This window comes from Stomoxys calcitrans, chromosome 2 (genome assembly GCF_963082655.1).
Source record: "Stomoxys calcitrans chromosome 2, idStoCalc2.1, whole genome shotgun sequence".
NCBI lineage: Eukaryota > Metazoa > Arthropoda > Insecta > Diptera > Muscidae > Stomoxys > Stomoxys calcitrans.
In genome coordinates, this window is record NC_081553.1 from 12,415,732 (window position 1) to 12,435,223 (window position 19,492).

Here is a 19,492-nt window from a genome sequence, read left to right on the forward strand (position 1 = left end):
TTGCTTATTTACGTAGCCATTCAACCAGAAATGAGCCTCATCGCTGAACAAAATTTGTCAAAATTTGAACACATTTCGAACCGAACACTGATTTTGGTAATAAAATTCAATGATTTGCAAGCGTTGCTCGTTAGTAAGTCTATTCATGATGAAATGTCAAAGCATACTGAGCATCTTTCTCTTTGACACCATGTCTGAAATCCCACGTGATCTGTCAAATACTAATGCATGAAAATCCTAACCTCAAAAAAATCACCCTTTACAACACGGATGTCGAAAAGCCTATGTCGAGGGGCCTAACTTAAGTCACTGGCCCAAATTTCGACAACATCGGACAATAAATGCGCCTTTTACGAGGCCAAAACCTTAAATCGAGTAATCAGACCGATCTGTGCCATATTGCAGAAAAATGTCGAGGGGTCTTACTTAAGTCACTGTCACAAATTTCGACGGCATCGGCACATAAATGCGCCTTTTATGGGGCCAAGACTTAAATCTAGAAATCGGTCTATATGGCAGCTATATCTAAATCTGGGCCAAATACAAGAAGGATGTCGAAGGGCCTAACACAACTCACTGTTCCAAATTTTGGCAAAATCGGACAATAAATGCGCCTATTATGGGCCCAAGACCTCAAATCGGTAGATCGGTCCAAATCTGAACCGATCGGGGCTAAATTTAAGATGGATGTCGAGTGGCATTACGCAACTCACTGTCCCAAATTTCAACACAATCGGATAATAAATGTGGCTTTTATGGGCCCAAGACCCTAAATCGGTGGATCGGTCTATATGGGGGCTATATCAAGATATAGTCCGATGTAGCCCATCTTCGAACTTACCCTGCTTATGGACAAAAAAAGAGTCTTTGCAAAAATTCAGCTTAATATCTCAATTTTTAAAGACTGTAGCGAGATTTCAACAGACAGACGCACGGACATGGCTAGATCGTCTTAGATTTTTAAGCTGATTAAGATTCTATATACTTTATAGGGTCGGAAACGGATATTTCGATGTGCTATGCTATGTAAAAACTTCTCTCCAAAGAGATGTCGCACTGCGGCACGCCGTTCGGACTCGGCCATAAAAAGGAGGCCCCTTGTCATTAAGCTTAAAACTTAAATCGGACTGCACACATTGATATGTGAGAAGTTTGCCCCTGTTCCTTAGTGGAATGTTCATGAACAAAATTTGCTAATTTTACTTTGTATACAAATTAACATGGACAGACAGACGGACGCATATAGCAAATTCTTTAAGTTATAATACCCTGTACCACAGTATTGATGTAGGGTATTAATGTCTGCTTTTCCATTTTCAGCAGACAAAAACTGTTGTTTTAGCAAACATTTTTGCTGTTTTGAATAAAAAATTTGGTTGAGTGTGATTCTTATAAATAATAGCAAATAGATTTTAAAATGCTACGCAATTTATCAATTTTCTCTTGGATCGCGTCGCAAAACAATACTTTGGTGTGGAACTTACTTCTCACCAAACGGGCGCTGTATAGTTTACCAATGACCTGCCAGTTGTCTTATTATAGTCAAGAAAATTTCTTTGTCTTCACCCTAACTCGACTTGAAAAAGAAAATGGAAACTTATTTATTTATTTGATATTAATAATTACAAATAACACGATATCCCTGGTAAAAGTAGTTACATATACGGATGGTTCCAAACTAAATGGCCCAAGACCCTTTGGGGTGTACTCTAAAGATCTAGAACTGGTCATATCAAGCGGAGGTCTTTGCAATTACGGGAGTGTGGGAATGGCTAAGATATGATGTCGTCACGATGATTGGCATAAATATTTTCTTAGACAACCAGGCAGCCATTAAATCCCTGGAGAACATATTTCTGAACGGAAAAACCGCCCTTGACTGTCGCAGATCTCTTAACGAGATGGCTGAACAGTTCAAAATTCACCGGTTCTGGGTGTCGGGCAACAGAGGTATTCCAGGGAATTGTAAAGCGGATGAGCTTGAAAGACTAGGAACTACCCTACACATTCCAGAAATATTGGAAGCTAAGCTAAGTTTTCATGACCAGGCCCGAAGGACAACGAATGAAATATGGTCACAAAGATGAGGCTAGACTTGAAGAGGTCTACTGCTTTGCTGTCATTGGCTAGAACAGACGTCTCAGTCATTGTATCCGTCATGACAGGTCAATGTCTAATCGGAAAACAAGCTAACAGACTGAAGGTTGCCAGCAACGACTTTTGCAGAAGAAGAAGAAGAAGAGACTATAGAATACCTTCTGTGCGTGTGTCCCGCACTAGCAGTCAGAAGGAATTCCACTTAGGTTCTCATTTCTTTAAAAACCTGTCTGATTTAGCGGATGTGAACATTGGCAAGTTATTGGGATTTTTTAAGCGCTCTGGATGGTTCAATTGTAGGAACAAAAGGCATCTTCCTTCTTCTGTTCCTGAGTCTGCAATCAGACTACCACCTAAACCTAACCTAATCTACCCAAGATTTGGCCCGACGGAACGTTTTTAACTGTTTCTAAAATAAGATAAAGACAAACAATAGAAGTTTAAAGAAATATATGCACATCTCCTTTTAAATATTTACCATCATATTTTTAAGCATGAGGAAAACCTAGCCTCGTAAAAAGTAGCTGCATATGTAGATATAAATAACTTTAAATCCAAGTGCATGTATATGTAATATCTGCATATTATAATGATTAGAAATTGGGATGGATTACAATCATAGAATAAATAAAGCTGATAAGATCAAAAACATGTGTGCTGATTGTTGATAAATGGTGACTGCTAAGACATGTGGTTATCAACTTCTTCACACTTTTTTCGGAGTTGGTCTTTTTGACAACTCTCAGTTGATGTATGCAACATTTAGAATGCTATTTTATAATAGCTTTGCTGACATATGTTCCCAGATCCTGGAAAAAGTGGTCGAAAATGGTGGCCACTAATTAACTATTTTCGATTAATATCAAGAAAAGGCAAAAACATATGCAAAAACTTTTTCATAGAAATTTTCATTGCATTTCTTAAGCATGCAGTTGCAGTTTCCCATGAGGCCACCTAACTTGGGAACATTATTCATTTACATACATAAATTCATATGAATGTGTGTAAGACTGATAATATATAGTTGAACATTTTTTCAAAAGATACTCTTTGTTGAACCTAAAACAAATTGTATGGTACAAAGCAGTAAAGTGAATAAACATTGTAAAACCAGACAATTCATAGATAAGGTTCTTTTACAGAACAAGAAGTATGGCATTGCTCAATAAACCACTGCAACTATGCACTGAAGTATTAACAAAAAATGGAAAAAATAAGTCGTCAGCTTAATGCTACAATATTTTGTTCCATATTTAACCCCATTGTTTTTTGGTAATGAGAAAATCGCATCTGTAGCTAAGAAATTCTTTTGAAATACTAGAAACAGAACAAATTTTCATCCCCATATCTCGAAAACACTAGAAGATACCTCAAATTTTTTTTCTCACAAAATCGCATATGAAACAAAATAGGATTAAAATGAAATATCATTAACCTAAGAAGAAAAAATTAAACGAAATTTTAGGTTATGTAAGTATGGTATTGTTTAAGAATAGAAGCTACCAAGAAAAGTCCACAAAGTAAAGAATAGAACAAAAATTATTCGAAATTGAACTCAAACTGAATACAGTCTAGCGTAGTTCATCTTATAAGTCCTAGATGCCACCATGTAGGACTTTGATTAGATAAAAATAATTTGTTTCAAATAAATATTTTCGAATTATTTTTTCATAAATTTCATCACTGAAAATGTCTACACCCATAAAAATAAGTTTGCTGATATCAGGAAACATTGTCTCTTGATTTTATGTTTTCCTTATGTTAATGTAAATTTGTTGCAATTTAGACGTTAATTGTTTGGCAATTGCGTTAATAAGCATTTTTATTATAGATCAAACACCCAGAGAAATTTTTTAATAAAAACAGCAAAAGTGTTTGCTGTAACAGCAGAAAGTCTGCTGAAAATGGGATAGCAGTCATGTTTTGCTAAAACAGGAAACATTTTCTGCTGTTTTCAAATATTAAAAAGTAAAAGCGTACTAAGTTTGGCCGGGCCGAATCTTATATACACTCCACCATGGATCCCATCTGTCTAGTTCTTTTTCCGGTATCTCTTTTTAGGCAAACATGTGATAAAAGAAAAAATTGCTATGATATTGGCGCTATATCAACTAATGATATAGACACATTTGTTGGAAGTCATAACAGAACACTACGTGCAAAATCGGACCAACATTGTGGTTTATAAGGGCTTTAAAAGTCAAATCGGTTTATATGGGAGCTATATATAAATCAATATTAACATTAACATCAATATTAAGTATCTGTGCAACATTTCAAGCGGCTAGCTCTACGCGTTCGACCGCTATCATGATTTCGACAGACTGATGGACTAGGCTAGGTCGACTCATGACGTCGAGACGATCAAAAATATATATACTTTATGGGGTCTTAGACGGATATTTCGAGGTGTAACAAAGGGAATGACTAGATTATTATACCCCCATCCTATGGTGGTGGGTATAAAAATATCAAAAACGTCATAAATATTTTATAAATTTTTGTATTCCATCTTGTCTTTCTATTTTACAAGCATTCAAGTAAAATTTTTCCTAATTCCTAAAATTATCTAATTTTTTAACTAATTTAAATAACAGCAGACAAAATAACTACTACTATTTTATTAATGCTTTAAAACAAACAAAAAACAAATCATTCAATTGTAGAAATTAGAACATTTTGTATGGTTTCATTCAAAAATGTTAACTGTTTGCTGATATCAGCAGACTTATTTCTCTGGGTGCATCAGTGGCGTTTTAAAGCCAATTTTCAATGGAAGTTTCTGAAAAATTAGTAGAAGAAAAAAAGCTAGGAATCATATTGGAATGATTTGTTATTAAGTATTGTCATGGGATAACTTAAAATGATTGTATTCCTTAAATATATCCTTGCACAGTGTAATCGGCCCGCTGGGCCTTCTTTTATTAAAAGTGGATCAAATTCTCCTTGGAAATCGTATTTTCCAAGTGGCCCTCAACACTTATTAAATTTAAATGCCATATAAATATTTGAACTACGCTCCCAAATAGTTTTTTAACCTACACCATATATTCTATACACAGAAAAAAAAATAACTCGTAGAAAAAACAAACTACCAAATTTGTATGTGAAACTTCAAATTCTCAACGAATTTTAGCATTGAATCAAAGACAATTTTGTTGACTTTCAACAAATTCTTTAGTTCAGGTAGTTGTAAAAATAGGGGTACTACCATGTAAAGCACAAATCTCCCATGTCATTCATGACTTGCAAACAGAGGTTCGAGTCCCCCGGTCGGCAAAAAAAATCTTTTTTTTTTTCATTAAATTTATTTTAGAGAATTCGGCATAAAAAAATAATAAGAATTTCGTATTCAGAAAAAAAAATTAAAAGTGATTTTTACATTTTTGAAATTTAATTAAATGAGGCACTTATTACTGTGCAGCAGTACTTGATTTTTCTTATTTCACAAAGAAGATGATGTCGGTATACTATTAAATTATTAAAATTTGTTTTTAACCCGAGAGCAGCAGTAAAACGAACAAGACAAAGCAGCGCGAGCCGAACAAAGAAAACAAAAACACCACCACACGAAGCAAAACACATGCGTTGACTGGTTAGATGGTTTGAGATTCAAAATAAAATGTTGCAGGAAAATTAACAACTTTCGTAGTTGTTTTTTCGACCAAAGTTGTTTTTGGAAATTATTTTTATCTGTGTATGGTGAGTATATTAATTTCGTCATTCCATTTATAATAAATCGAAATATTTTGAAAAAAGCAAAGCATACGAAAAATATTTTTAAAAAATCACGCGATTTTTGTATTGGTTTGCCCAAAAAGTAATTGCGGATTTTTCATATAGTCGGCTTTGACAAATTTTTTCACAGCTTGTGACTCTGTAATGGCATTCTTTCTCCTGTCAGTTATCAGCTGTTACTTTTAGCTTGCTTTAGAAAAAAAGTGTAAAAAAGTATATTTGATTAAAGTTCATTTTAAGTGTTATTAAAAATGCATTTACTTTCTTTTAAAAAATCCGCAATTACTTTTTGGGCAACCCAATAAAATGGAAAAAATTTTTTTCAAAACATTAGATTTTTGAAAATATTTTAGACATTGGTGTTGTGTTATAAAACATGAAACATTATATATTAATCCGACCTATGCCACATGGACATACACCTAAGCCAGTAATCGGTTTAGGAATGGAGGCCATCGTATCGCAGAGGTTAGCATGTCCGCCTATAACGCTGAACGCATGGGTTCGAATCCTGGCGAGACCATAAAAAAAATTTTCAGCGGTAGTTTTCCCCTCCTAATGAGGTACTATGCCATGTAAAACTTCTCTCCAAAGAAGTGTCACACTGCGGAACGCCATTCGGACTCGGCTATAAAAATAAAGCCCCTTATCATTGAGCTTAAACTTGAGTCGGACTGCACTCATTGACATGTGAAAAGTTTGCCCCTGTTCCTAAGAGGAATGTTCATGGGCAAAATTTGCATTTTTGTTCGCTGGAAATACAAAAAAAGTAAACTCGACATTTTATTTATAAAAAAAAATATTTGTAAGGTTTCATTATTTCTGTTGAAACCTCTTATATAAATTTAAGAAAATGTACAATACCCCAAATTGTTGTTTTTGTAGTAATATTTGAGCTCCAAAATGATAAAACAAGACCAAGAACAAAAATGCAAATGTACACAAATTGTCCACAAAGCTGTATGAAAAATGACCCAAATACGTAAAAGCGTCCCAAAATACGAAAAGTTTCATGGTTTTTCTCCCAAAAGTTTCATGGTTTTTCTCCATATAGCTACATATTTAAACAATTTTCGATTAAAATGTATGAATTTTTTTTGTGTATGAAAAAGATTTTTCACATCGCTGCCATATAAGCCGGTCTTGGGCCTTGACTTCTTGAAGTAAAGTATTTTGGTATGACTTCCAACATTTGTGTCAAGTACAGTCTATATCAGTCCATAACCAGATATAGCCGCCATATAAACCCATCTCCGGAACAGACTTCTTGAGCCTCTAGAGGTCGCAATTCTTATCCGATTTAGCGGAAATTTTGCACGAAGTTTTTCCTTTTGAATTCCAACAACTGTGTTAAGTATGGTCAAAATCAGTCTATATCCTGATATAGCCGCCATTTAAACCGATCTTCCGATTAGTCTTCTTGGGCTTCTAGACGGCGAAATTCTTATCCAATATGGTTGAAATTTTGCATATGTCGTTTTGGTATGACTTCCAACAACTGTTCTAGGTATGGTCTAAATCGGTATATAAACTGATATAGCTGCCATATAAACCGATCTCCCAGTTTGACTTTTTGAGCCTCTGAAGGGCGCAATTTTTACTCGATTTGGCTGAAAGTTTGGAGGTGGTGTTTTCCTATGTCTGGGGTTTTTCTATTAGAAAAAGTCATTTAAAGAACTGTTTTCTTTCATATATTGTGAAAAAAAATGGTCATAAAGTTAGGTGACGCACGCTACAAAAATGGAGGTGTATATTTTGGTTATTTTAAGCGAATTTTGCGTAGTTAACCTCCAAAATGGAAAAACAGCACTCGAAGCGTGATGTAATATTTGGGTTAATTTTCATTGTTTCTTTATGTTTTTTAGTGTCAAATATTAAAAGTTATAAACAATCTACCAGGCGCCTTGCAATCTACATTAAACTATTTACAAAATTACCATGGATAATTATCTACGTTTAATTATTCAAATAAATTTCTATAGAAAACTTTTAGAGTAATGACGTCAAGTGCAAAATAGTGTGAATAGTGAAACGTGTCGTTTTGTTTAGAATATATCAATTTCCGATCCAATGTGAGGATTTTTTTGTAGAAAGAAGACAGACAAATGAATTATTTGTTTTGTGTATTAGAGATCAAACATGTACCTCGCGGCACTACTAAATAACCTCTAAAGCAAAAAAAATCGGGACCGCTTTTTTAAATTGAACAAAAGTTTTTCGACTACGGCGCTCCCTACTTCTTCACATTTATTCTAAAGTTTTCTTATGTACCCTTAAATTCCTCAATATTTAAAACAGTTAAATGTTTCTCATTTCGAAAATATAATACGGGAATACGCAACTGCTTACATATATCCATAGGCAGGAGCTAATGAAACTTTTTAAATTTTTTTCATAGTCATCTTCGTTGGGCTTTATGATCTAAAGTTGCTGGTCGACGCATTAGCTATCAATGCAGAAAAAATTCAGTGTGCGATCTGCCAAATAGGTGATGACGCAACGCAAGTTTTTAATAATTGTTTTCTTATTAAAATTAGCAAATTTAATACTTGTTATGCATTTTTATACCCTACACCACCACTGTGGTACAGGGTATTATAAGTTTGTGCATTTGTTTGCAACGCTAAGAAGGAGAAGAGTTGGAACCATTGATAAGTATACCGATCGACTCAGAATCACTTTCTGATTCGATTTGACCATGTCCGCCTGTCCGTCTGTGAGTCCATGTATTCTTGTAATCAAAAAAAGTGATATGTGCAAAATTTTGTGATGACAATAAATTTGTTGTCTAATCATCACAAAATTTTGTACATATCACTTTTCATATTTGTTGTCCAATCATCACAAAATTTTGCGCATATCACTTTTCTTGTCCCAAGGACGAACGCTATTGATTTTGGTAAAAATCGGTTCAATCAATTTCAACCGATCTGCACAGAATTTGGCACGAATTGTTTTGTTACTGATCCTAATATAGGGTGATTTTTTTGAGGTTAGGATTTTCATGCATTAGTATTTGACAGATCACGTGGGATTTCAGACATGGTGTCAAAGAGAAAGATGCTCAGTATGCTTTGACATTTCATCATGAATAGACTTACTAACGAGCAACGCTTGCAAATCATTGAATTTTATTACCAAAATCAGTGTTCGGTTCGAAATGTGTTCATTCAGTGTTCAGCGATGATGCTCATTTCTGGTTGAATGGCTACGTAAATAAGCAAAATTGCCGCTTCACTCCAAATGCGGCAATTTTGCTTATTTACGTAGCCATTCAACCAGAAATGAGCCTCATCGCTGAACACTGAATGAACACATTTCGAACCGAACACTGATTTTGGTAATAAAATTCAATGATTTGCAAGCGTTGCTCGTTAGTAAGTCTATTCATGATGAAATGTCAAAGCATACTGAGCATCTTTCTCTTTGACACCATGTCTGAAATCCCACGTGATCTGTCAAATACTAATGCATGAAAATCCTAACCTCAAAAAAATCACCCTTTATATCTGCAAGATTTCATCAAAATCGGTTCAGATTTAGATTCAGCTCTCATATATATGTATCGCTCGATTTGCACATAAATGGCCGTAGTAACTACAATTGTCAACCGATCTGCCAAAATTTGGCACGGATTGTTTTCTTGCTGATCTAAACATATCTGCAAAATTTTATCAAAATCGTCTCTCTCACATATATATATATCGCCCGATTTGCACTTAAATGGCCGTAGTAGCTAAATTTTTCAACCGATATGCACTCATTGTTTTGTTACTGATCTTAAAATATCTTGAAAATTTCATCAAAATCGGTTCAGTTTTAGACATAGCTCCCATGTATATGTATCACCCGATTTGCACTTAAATGACCGTAGTTACTACAATTTTCAACCGATCTGCACAAAATTTGACACGTATTGTTTTGTTACTGATCTTAACATATCTGCAAATTTTTCAACTCTGCACTGATCTTAACATATCTTGAAAATTTCATCAAAATCGGTTTAGATTTAGATATAGCTCCCCTATATATGTATCGCCCGATTTTAACTTGAATTGTCGTAGTAACTACAATTTTCAACCGATCTGCACACCATTTGGAACGGATTGTTTTGCTATTGAACTTAACATATCTGCGAGATTTCACTAAATTCGGTTCAGATTTGGATATAGCTATCATATATATATGTATCGCCCGATTTGCACTTACATGGCCGTAGTTACTACAATTTTCAACCAAACAAAATTTGGCATGAACTGTTTTGTACTGATCTTAACATACTTGCAAGATTTCATCAAAATCGGTTCAGATTTCGATATGGCTCCCATATATATCTATCATCCGATATGAATTTTTAAGGCTGTAGAAGCCACAATTTTGGTCCGATCTTTACAAAATTTGACAAGAGGTGCTTTATTTGACGTCTTCATATGTGTGCAAAATTTCATAAAAATCGGTAATATTTATATATTATATATATATTTATAAATATATAAATACATATATATATATATAAATATATAAATATTTAGATTATATATAAAAATTGGATATAGAAATTTCTATATATATATAAATGCAAAAATTAATTATTTAATAACAATTTATTAAAATCTAAAATTTTTTAATTTTTTAAGGATTTTTTTATTTTTAAAAAATTAAATATTTTAAAAATTTTTTAATTAATTTTAGTAATTATTCTATATTAAAAATATATAGAATTTTATAAAAAAAATTTATAAAAAAAACTATAGCAGCCACAATTTTGGTCCGGTCTTTGGAAAATTGTGTACGATGTTTTTTCTTTGAAATCTCAATACGACTGGAAAATTTCATAAAAATAGGTTCAGAATTAGATATAGCACCCATATATCTCTTTTATCCGATATAGAGTTTAAAGGCTGTATGAGCCACAATTTTGGTCCGATCTTTCCCAAATTTGGCATGGGGTTCTTCATTTGACGTCTTCATAAAAATATGTTCAGATTTAGATATACCTCCCATATATATCTTTCATTTGATTTGGAGTTTAACTGCAGTTGTAGGCACAATTTTGGCCCAATTTCTACAAAATTCAGCGTGATTTGTTTTATTTAAAGTCCCAGGGCGAGTGCAAAATTTCATAAAATCAAAATAAAATTTCAAAATTTCGGTCTGGATTAAGATATATATCTTTTATCCGATATGGTGTTTTAAGGCTGTAGAATCCACGTTCTTAACAAGATGCAGTACGAGATGTTTTTTTTTGACGTCTTAATACGTGTGCAAAATTCTATAAAATTCGGTTTAGATTTAGACATCGGTCCCCGATATATTTTTCTTCCGAAATAGACTTTAGCCTGTAGAAAGGTTACATTTGATATTTCAATAGGTATTCAAATTAAAGTCTGACTAGATTTCGCGATAAGTTCTACATATAAAAAAGTACTACGTACACTAGGTGAGGTATTATATAGTCAGCTCCGTCCGACTATTGCTTTTTCATACTGGTTTTTAAAATACTTTTTTTATTGAATAGGAATTTTTTTAAAATTTTAAATATGATCATAGACTCAATAAACATATGTTATTTCTCGTCCTATCAATTTGTTATGACCGCTCGACATTTTGCCAAATAGTTTCTATGAATAAAATAAAACTCCTATAGAAACAGTTGAATCTCTAGACGTAATTCCTAAATTTATTTATGATCGAAATATACATAATAATGACATTACGGTTTCTTCAGCATCGATCTAATTATATTACATTATATTTAAATGTTAACATTTACGTGGAAGGGTATTTTAAAAACCCACAAGTCCTACATTTCGAAAAATTAACATTAAAAAAATCCCACGACATCCGCCAATTTTTGAGAAAATCCTCAGGGTTATTCTGTGGCCTGTGGCCCAAACATAAACCTTAAATTCGTATTCCAGGAGTTTAAGATATGGGTAACAAATTGCTTCGAAATCGTTGGTACAGCGCTCTTTTCGTAAAAATTTTAATATAATATTTCAATATTTTAAGTAAACCAAGTAAAAAGTTCTTAGAAATTTCGAAAATTTCAATCAATTAAAACATTAATTGAACATTTCAAAAATTTCAATCAATGGTTCAATAAAAAAATGATTGGAAATTTCAAAAAATTTTCGATAATTTCAACTTTTTCAAAAACTATCGATTGATATTTTAATTCTCGTGATTGAATTGGTTTCAAATAAAAAAATTATTGGATCAATTGATTACCTCATTGAAACCGTCTTTTCTATTTTTTGTCTGTATTTAAATCATTCGATTTGATTTCTTTACAATAATTACAATAGAGAACAAATTATGTTAAATTGATTACTTCTTGTAAGTAGTTTCAAGGTCCACCCCAAACAAAAACGCTGCCTTTTCAATCCCTATCAGTTTTTCAGTCGATGCAAAGAAACAGGTAAAATTTGTTCTATACTTTCCTTTAGTTGGCCATTCAATTAAAAGAAAACACAAACTTTTTCTCTCCTCTTTAAGTGGTAGGTGGTTGTGCATTGTAAATGATAATTCGGTTTATTGCCACCATTGGTTAGGTAGTTATTGCTTAGAAATAGTTGTTAAGACAATAAACAAAAAAATGGACATAATCTAAGAAATACTTTTTAAAAGTTGACCTAAAACAAAAATAAATCATGTTTCTATGCAAATGAGCATACGCTTAAGTACTAATATACAAATTTAAATAAAATATATAAAACTTTAAGTTTAAGCTAGGATTAAATGAAAGTCTATTTTAAGTTAATATTTATTTTGGCCATTTTGTTGCTGCACAGCATTTGATGAGCTTTCCGTTGCTGGGGCGGTCGCATTCAAAGGTAAAGTTTCGCTTTTCTCTATATTCTGCAATTCTTTGCCCTCCTCCAACAGGTATTGAGTGACTTTTGAGGCTTTGCCAAATTCTTCACCGTCGGCAATTGTTTCCAGCGTTGGCTTGTTGTGAGTCTCGGGCAGCAACAGAGAGAGCAGACCGCCAACAAAAGCCATGGCTCCGAATATTATCAAGGGCAATGGTTTCCAAATGTCACCTAGCATATTAAAAAAAGGGGCCAGAATGCCGCCAATACGAGCCACCATAGAGGCAGCGCCAAGACCAACATTCCTTACCACCGTGGGGAACTGTTCGGCAGAGAATATATAAATGGTGCCATAGGAGGATGTTATAGCCAGCTTGCCCAACATGGCGCAGGTAATAAGCAGCCAGTTCATATCGGAAGGTATAGCAATGGTGATGAGAAGAGCTATGCCCGCTACCAGCATACAACCACAGAGTATGGTACGGCGGCCCCATTTATTTAGAGTGAACAAAAGAAAGGTGTAAGCAGGTATTTCCACAGCTCCGGAGATGACAAAATTGAGCAGCACGTTAGATCCCAGATTATTGGTATTCCAGGAGAGGCCATAGTAGGTACCACTATTGACGAACCAATCGAAGAATATCAGCAATGTCTTCCTTCTCAAGTTGGGGTAACGCAGAAGGTCCCAAACGCTGGGTTGATGTTGGTCCTCCTCATCTGTGGCGGGTTTCTTTTCCTCTTTGGAATTGTCGTCCAATAGCTGATTTAACAGATCGGCAGATATCTCCACCTTGTTGAAACGGGCTGCCTTTTGGATATTAGCAATGGCGGCCTCCTTGCGATTTTTCGACAACAACCATCTGGCCGACTCGGGGATAATCCAATAGTAACACATGAACAACAAACCGGGAAGGGTCAAGGCAATTTGCAGCCAACGCCAATCATGGACAAAGTAGGCAAAGGCGGCCGTCAACATGAAGCCCACCGAGAAGAACATCATCACAAATATGCCGGCAAAAAGTCGCATACTCGGCCCCACCATTTCCATAGCTATTACATAGGCCACCAGAAAGACCCCTGAAGTGGTGGCTCCCACTATAAATCTGGCACAGGTATATGTTAGATATTCAGGAGCAACAGCAGCCAAGACGCCAAATATAACTTGTATGACCAGAGAGGAGAAGAAAATGGGCTTACGACCATATTTATCGGACATTTGGCCAAATACAATGCTGCCCACCAACACTCCCAGCATAAACAAGGCATCACTGGTGGCCCTTAGAAAATTACGATTACACACCATATCCCATTCTGTGACGGCACTGTTTAGATATTTCGTCTTATCGTAGACATAGTGGGAACATCCCCTAGTTCCATTGGTTGTAAATGGGACGGAGCTATTCAAATAGTCCTCAGTGTAATTCACATCATAAAAGGAACATGTCTCGTACTTTACACCCAATATATCCTTCGGGTATGCCATGGGCCATAGATCTTTGGGCAAGTCCCCATATTGCACTTCAGAAGCATTCTCAAAAGGTAATACACATCGAAACTCAGGCTTGGCCAGAAGAAAAACTCCTGCCAACTTGTGAAAGGCACAGGTGATAGAAGTTAAGCAGATGAGGAAATAGATGACTTTCTGATATCTGCCGAAATCGCCAAGATGAGTAAGAACCTCATCGTAGCCCATCTTGGGTGGGGATAGTTAACTTTTTTTTCTTCCTGGGATGATGAGATGATGATGTAGTTGTTTGAGGGTGGCAGCACGAAAGAGCAACAAAGAAATACTATTCACGGTTGTGGTGGAGATAGTGGCAAAAAGGCCAGACAACAATTGACATTGAATGCCTGCCACTCTCTTTTATAGTCAGTAATGCAAATTTTAAAATCTTACACTCATTCAACGTGCACTTTCTCTCTTTTTCTCTCTCTCCCACACTCTTTTGAAATGTCTCTCTGTATACAGAAGACTCCTATGGGCCCTTGTTTGCAGTCTTGTTTACATGCGGAGTATACAATACATAGTACATGTACTAATACCAAGCAAAAATTAGCTGCTGGTGTTGCTGTCAATTTAAGCTAGCGTATAGTAAAACTGTTTTTATTCCATGCTGACGAACTCCGACACCTTATCTCGCTGGGACTGGGATTGGAGGGGACATTCATTCACACACTAAAACGGCGACACTATGTCCCGTCCGATGAGATGAGGCGCTGTGATTAGTAAGGGCGGTTTTAAGTACGTATTTTTTTAGATTTAGGTTTATACACGAGCCCATCCTTTATATCGGCGAAATCTCATTTCTCATTTCCACTTTATATGCACGTGGTGTGAAAAAAATTATTTTTTCTCTCTGATTTTTTATGTTGCTTTTCTTAATTTTTTATTCATTAGCATAGACGTGACCAAAATAGTTTCCCTTAAGGTACATTTTTATTCACTTTAGTGTTGGGGTCTGCCTCTTGGCCCACTAGGTGTTGAACCGCATGTACAAATGTGTGTTCGTGTTGGTTGGTTGATTCGAACGAATATAAAAAAGCACTTTGGGGCTATATTACAACAAAGTTCTGCGCGTTCCGTATGAAGCTCTCGCTTCGCTCACAAACCGTATGCAACTAACTTATCTACTCATATTTTAAAGAAAATCTTTAAAGTAATTTTGTAAATGCCATCGACGAACGACAGACGTTGTGAAAATCGCATTTATTGAATATAGGCACGTATACATGCTTCACAGTCCCCACCACCGCACAATTTGCTAAAAGAAACACACACCGAGCGGATGGTTGTGCAGTCGGGGTAAAATGTAATAAAAAGAATTTTGTAAATATATTTTTATGTTTGGCCAAGAGAAGTAGTACTCAAAATACATGAGATGCGTATAATAGATTGTTTAACAATCTATATATTGTTTACTGCAACATTTGTTTAATAAACTACACTAAGGAAATAATTGCGTTTTCTTCTATCGGCGCGAGTAAAGAAACTGATGAATAATACCGGCGTTTGATGTGTGAATAAGTCTCTTCCCTTAAAACATACATACATATATTATGTATGTGCGATTAAATGTGTTAATGCATTATAACAGAGATACATAAGATGAGGTACATCTTGTATTTCACTCAATGTCAACTGATGAGAGAGCCTGACTATAGAGAGTCTCTCTTTAAAAGTGAGTATAAGTTTGGTAAGGCAACATAAAGGCGCCAAATAACACCACCACCCCCTTTGAGAGAAGTGAAACGAACAGATGTTTGAAACGAAGCCGGTCTATCCTAAAATTAAACTAAGCAAAGCAAGGCATAGTGGGGCGTCGCAGAGTGTTTGCACATGCATGTACTTTTAGTGGTATTGATTGTGACAAGAAATTGTAAAAGAAAAACCAATATAGGGTTTCTCGATATGGATATTTTAATATATTTTAAAAGAGATGTCATAGTCCATCAGTCAAATTAATATCCAAATCTGATCCCATTTTCAAATATTGTTTGATCGAGAATATATTGGACAAGGATTTTGCCGTAATCGAATAACCAAAGCGTCCTTAAGGACTAAAGACCCAAACTGAGGAGATCGATCTATATACCCATAGAAAAAAGTTTGCTGAAAATAGCAAACAAGTTTGCTGCTAATATAGCAGTAGTTCTGCAATTTCAAAGCAGCAGGTTGACTGCTGAAATGTCTGTTGCTTGCTGAAAATGACTGCTGCTAAATTATGAAGGGGATGTTAGAAGAAAAAATAAAATAATTAGTATGCTTATTAACACCGCTGAATGTATACTTTCCATCATCTTCTTTTCTTTAATTTAAAAACAAAAGGCCTTGCCAGTCATGTACACTCAACTAAATTTAGTATTCAAAACAGCAAAAATGTTTGCTAAAACAGCAGTTTTTGTCTGCTGAAAATGGGATAGCATACATGACTGTTGTTTCAGCAAACATCGGGCCGCTGTATTAGCAAACATTTCTTACTGCTATTTCAACTAACTACAATAAATCTGATGTTTTCAGTACACAAGTCTGCTGGAAAAAAATGTTTATCCTACTTTTTATGGCTCCCTGTTAAATGTTTTGATTACTTTAGGCTTTTTTTAGATTTTTTTTTAGAAATTTTGTTGGAATAGATGATTTTAATTTGTGGAATATGACTGTAAAGAAGCTACCTAATCCATCCATTGGTATACATTTCTGAATATGGCTGAGCTAGCTCGCATTTTTTTTATTGCTCTACTAATTGTGCAAATGACTGATATGGCCTTTTGTATCCAAATTTAAAGAAAAAAAGGTTATGGAAAGTATACATTCAGTGGTGATAACAAACATCCACTGAGACACACATTTCCATATGTGTTCTATTTTTTTTCTAACATCCCCTTCATAATTAAGCAGCAGTCATTTTCAGCAAACAACAGACTTTCTAACAGTAAGCCTGCTACTCTGAAATTGCAATATTACACCCAGAGAAAAGTGGATATCAAACGTGCTTATTTCAGCACCATACGGTATTGATAGTAAAGCAACACCGTATTGTACAAAAACAATACCCGATGGTAGCGATGAACCATCAAATTATTAGTTCCGTTTGGTACTAGCCTTACTACCGAACTGGTATTGGTTTAATACCAATCTGTTATTGGTGGTCGCTAGTGGTGTATGGAGTTCTCCATGGTGAAGTGATATCCCTGGCATAGTTTAACCTCTACCAATCAACACCTACGATACGGCATCGAAGTCGTAAAATAGAATAAAATCATCAAACCATGGGAATCTCATAAACCTCTGACAAAACATCAAGTTGTTAAAATAATACCTTACTATCCCACCCAGGCACGCTTCGCTGTGCTTTTCTAGGGTTCATGGTTAATCTAAATTTCTAGGGTTTATGTTTGCATCTTGGCTTCAGAGGTTTGTGTACAATATTTCAAAAATGTTACACTCAGAGAAATTAGTTGGTGTAACAAAAGATGGTCACCCGGAAATGCAAAAGCAAAATTTTTTACAAAAATGGCAAATATTTTCTGCTGTTTTCATATGTTAAATGACATTATATATGTATATTTCACCTTATCTTTTAATTTTTTGAGTTTCAAAACTCAATTTTATAGTATTTTCTAAAAAACAATATCTAGTAAAATCATATTTAAGCTTTTAAACCAAAAATGTACGCCTAAAATTGTCACAAATAAATATGTAGGAAGTGGGTTTACTATTGCTTAGAAATTCAAAAAGTTGAAACTATTTCCTGCAATGTTAAACAAATTTTTATAAAATCAGCAAAGAGTATTTTTGATATTAGAAAAGTTATTCCTCTGCGTTAAAGACTAAATATTTGCAAGCCTTCATAGGTTCTTCTGGGTTTACATTCTAATAATTTTTTCATCCTCACAGGATCATAATTCACTGCAATCATTCCAATAAAATAGATTACATCATCTATATGGACCTTCCAAAATTTTCAGAAACGCCAGATCTCGGTGATGGGTAGTGCGATTTAAGCGAAATTTTGTGTGCTCTTTTATAGTACCCTAAATATAAAAATTTGGCATCCATATTTTGGATGGTGTACCTAGGGGGACCGCCCCACCCTAAAATCAAACAAATATATATTTAGACCAATCACGACAATGTGGGACAATAAATGAAAGGTTTTTAAGGAAAAGAAAAGGTACCTGATATCCAACTGTCGGACCAAGTGTTAGGGAACCACCCCAACCCCCAAAACACCCCTTAATCGGACATATTTACCGACCATGGCAATATGGGACCCAAAGGAAAGGTATTGGCAAGTAGAATACGAATCTGATATCTAAATGTGGGACGAAGTTTCTGGGGATCTACCCCTTCCCAAAAAAAAAAACCCAAATAGGTCTTATTTACTGAATATGGCAATATGGGGCTCAAATAAAAGGTACTTGAGTGTAGAAAACGAATCTGATATCCATCCAAGTGTTTGGGGGGCCGCCCCTACCCAAAAACTCCCCCCATAGAGGTCAAATTTACGACGATAGCAATATGGGTCTCAAACGAAAGGTATTTAGGAGTAACGCACGAATCTGATGTCAATTTTCTGGAAAAGTATCTATGAGGCCACCCCAACCCCATAACACCACCCAAATAGGTCGTATTTGCTGATCATTGCAATATGGGGCTCAAATAAGAGGTTTTCTATAGTATAACACGAATCTGAGATATATTTTCAGGGCCAAGTCACTGAGTGGTCGCCCCATCCCCCTAAACACCCCCCAAACAGGACATTTTTGCCGACTATGGAAATATGGGGCTCATGTGAAAGGTATTTGGGAATCGACCACGAATTTGATTTCAACATTCGGGACCAACTGTCCAAGGGACGTCCCAACCCCATAACAACTCCCAAATTGTACGCATTTGCTCGTCCCAAACCGGACATATTTGCTGACTTTTCCAATAAAGGTATGAAAGGTATTGAGGCCAATGGCAATATGGGGTTCAAATAAATGATATTTGAAAGTAGAGCACAATGCCGATTCATTTTCAGGGCTAAGTGTTCGGCGAACCAGACCGCTCGCTAAATCGGACATATTTACCGACCAAGTCAATGTGGGGCTCAAATTGAAGGTATTAGAGAGTAGAGCACAAAATTGATACCCACTTCGGGACCAATTTTCTGGGGGCCTACCACTTTTCCAAAACATTCACAAACAAAAATTATTTACTATGGGGCTTAAACAAAGGTATTTGGGAGTAGAATACGGATGCGATATCCAAATGTGGGACCATGTATTCGGGACACCGCCCCTTCCCCAAAAAGTAAAAATTTACCGGCCATGGCCATATGTGGCTCAAATGAAAGGTT

The 19,492-nt window shown here is 35.2% G+C and overlaps 1 protein-coding gene across 1 annotated transcript; it reads right to left on the reverse strand.

Annotated features, from left to right (window-relative positions):
• Positions 1-12,314: 12,314 nt before the first annotated feature.
• LOC106080624 (organic cation transporter-like protein) lies at positions 12,315-15,629 on the reverse strand. The gene has a single exon (XM_013242038.2). It carries the CDS (start codon positions 14,341-14,343, stop codon positions 12,595-12,597), a length of 1,749 nt encoding a protein of 582 aa, XP_013097492.2. The 5' UTR covers positions 14,344-15,629; the 3' UTR covers positions 12,315-12,594.
• Positions 15,630-19,492: the final 3,863 nt, after the last annotated feature.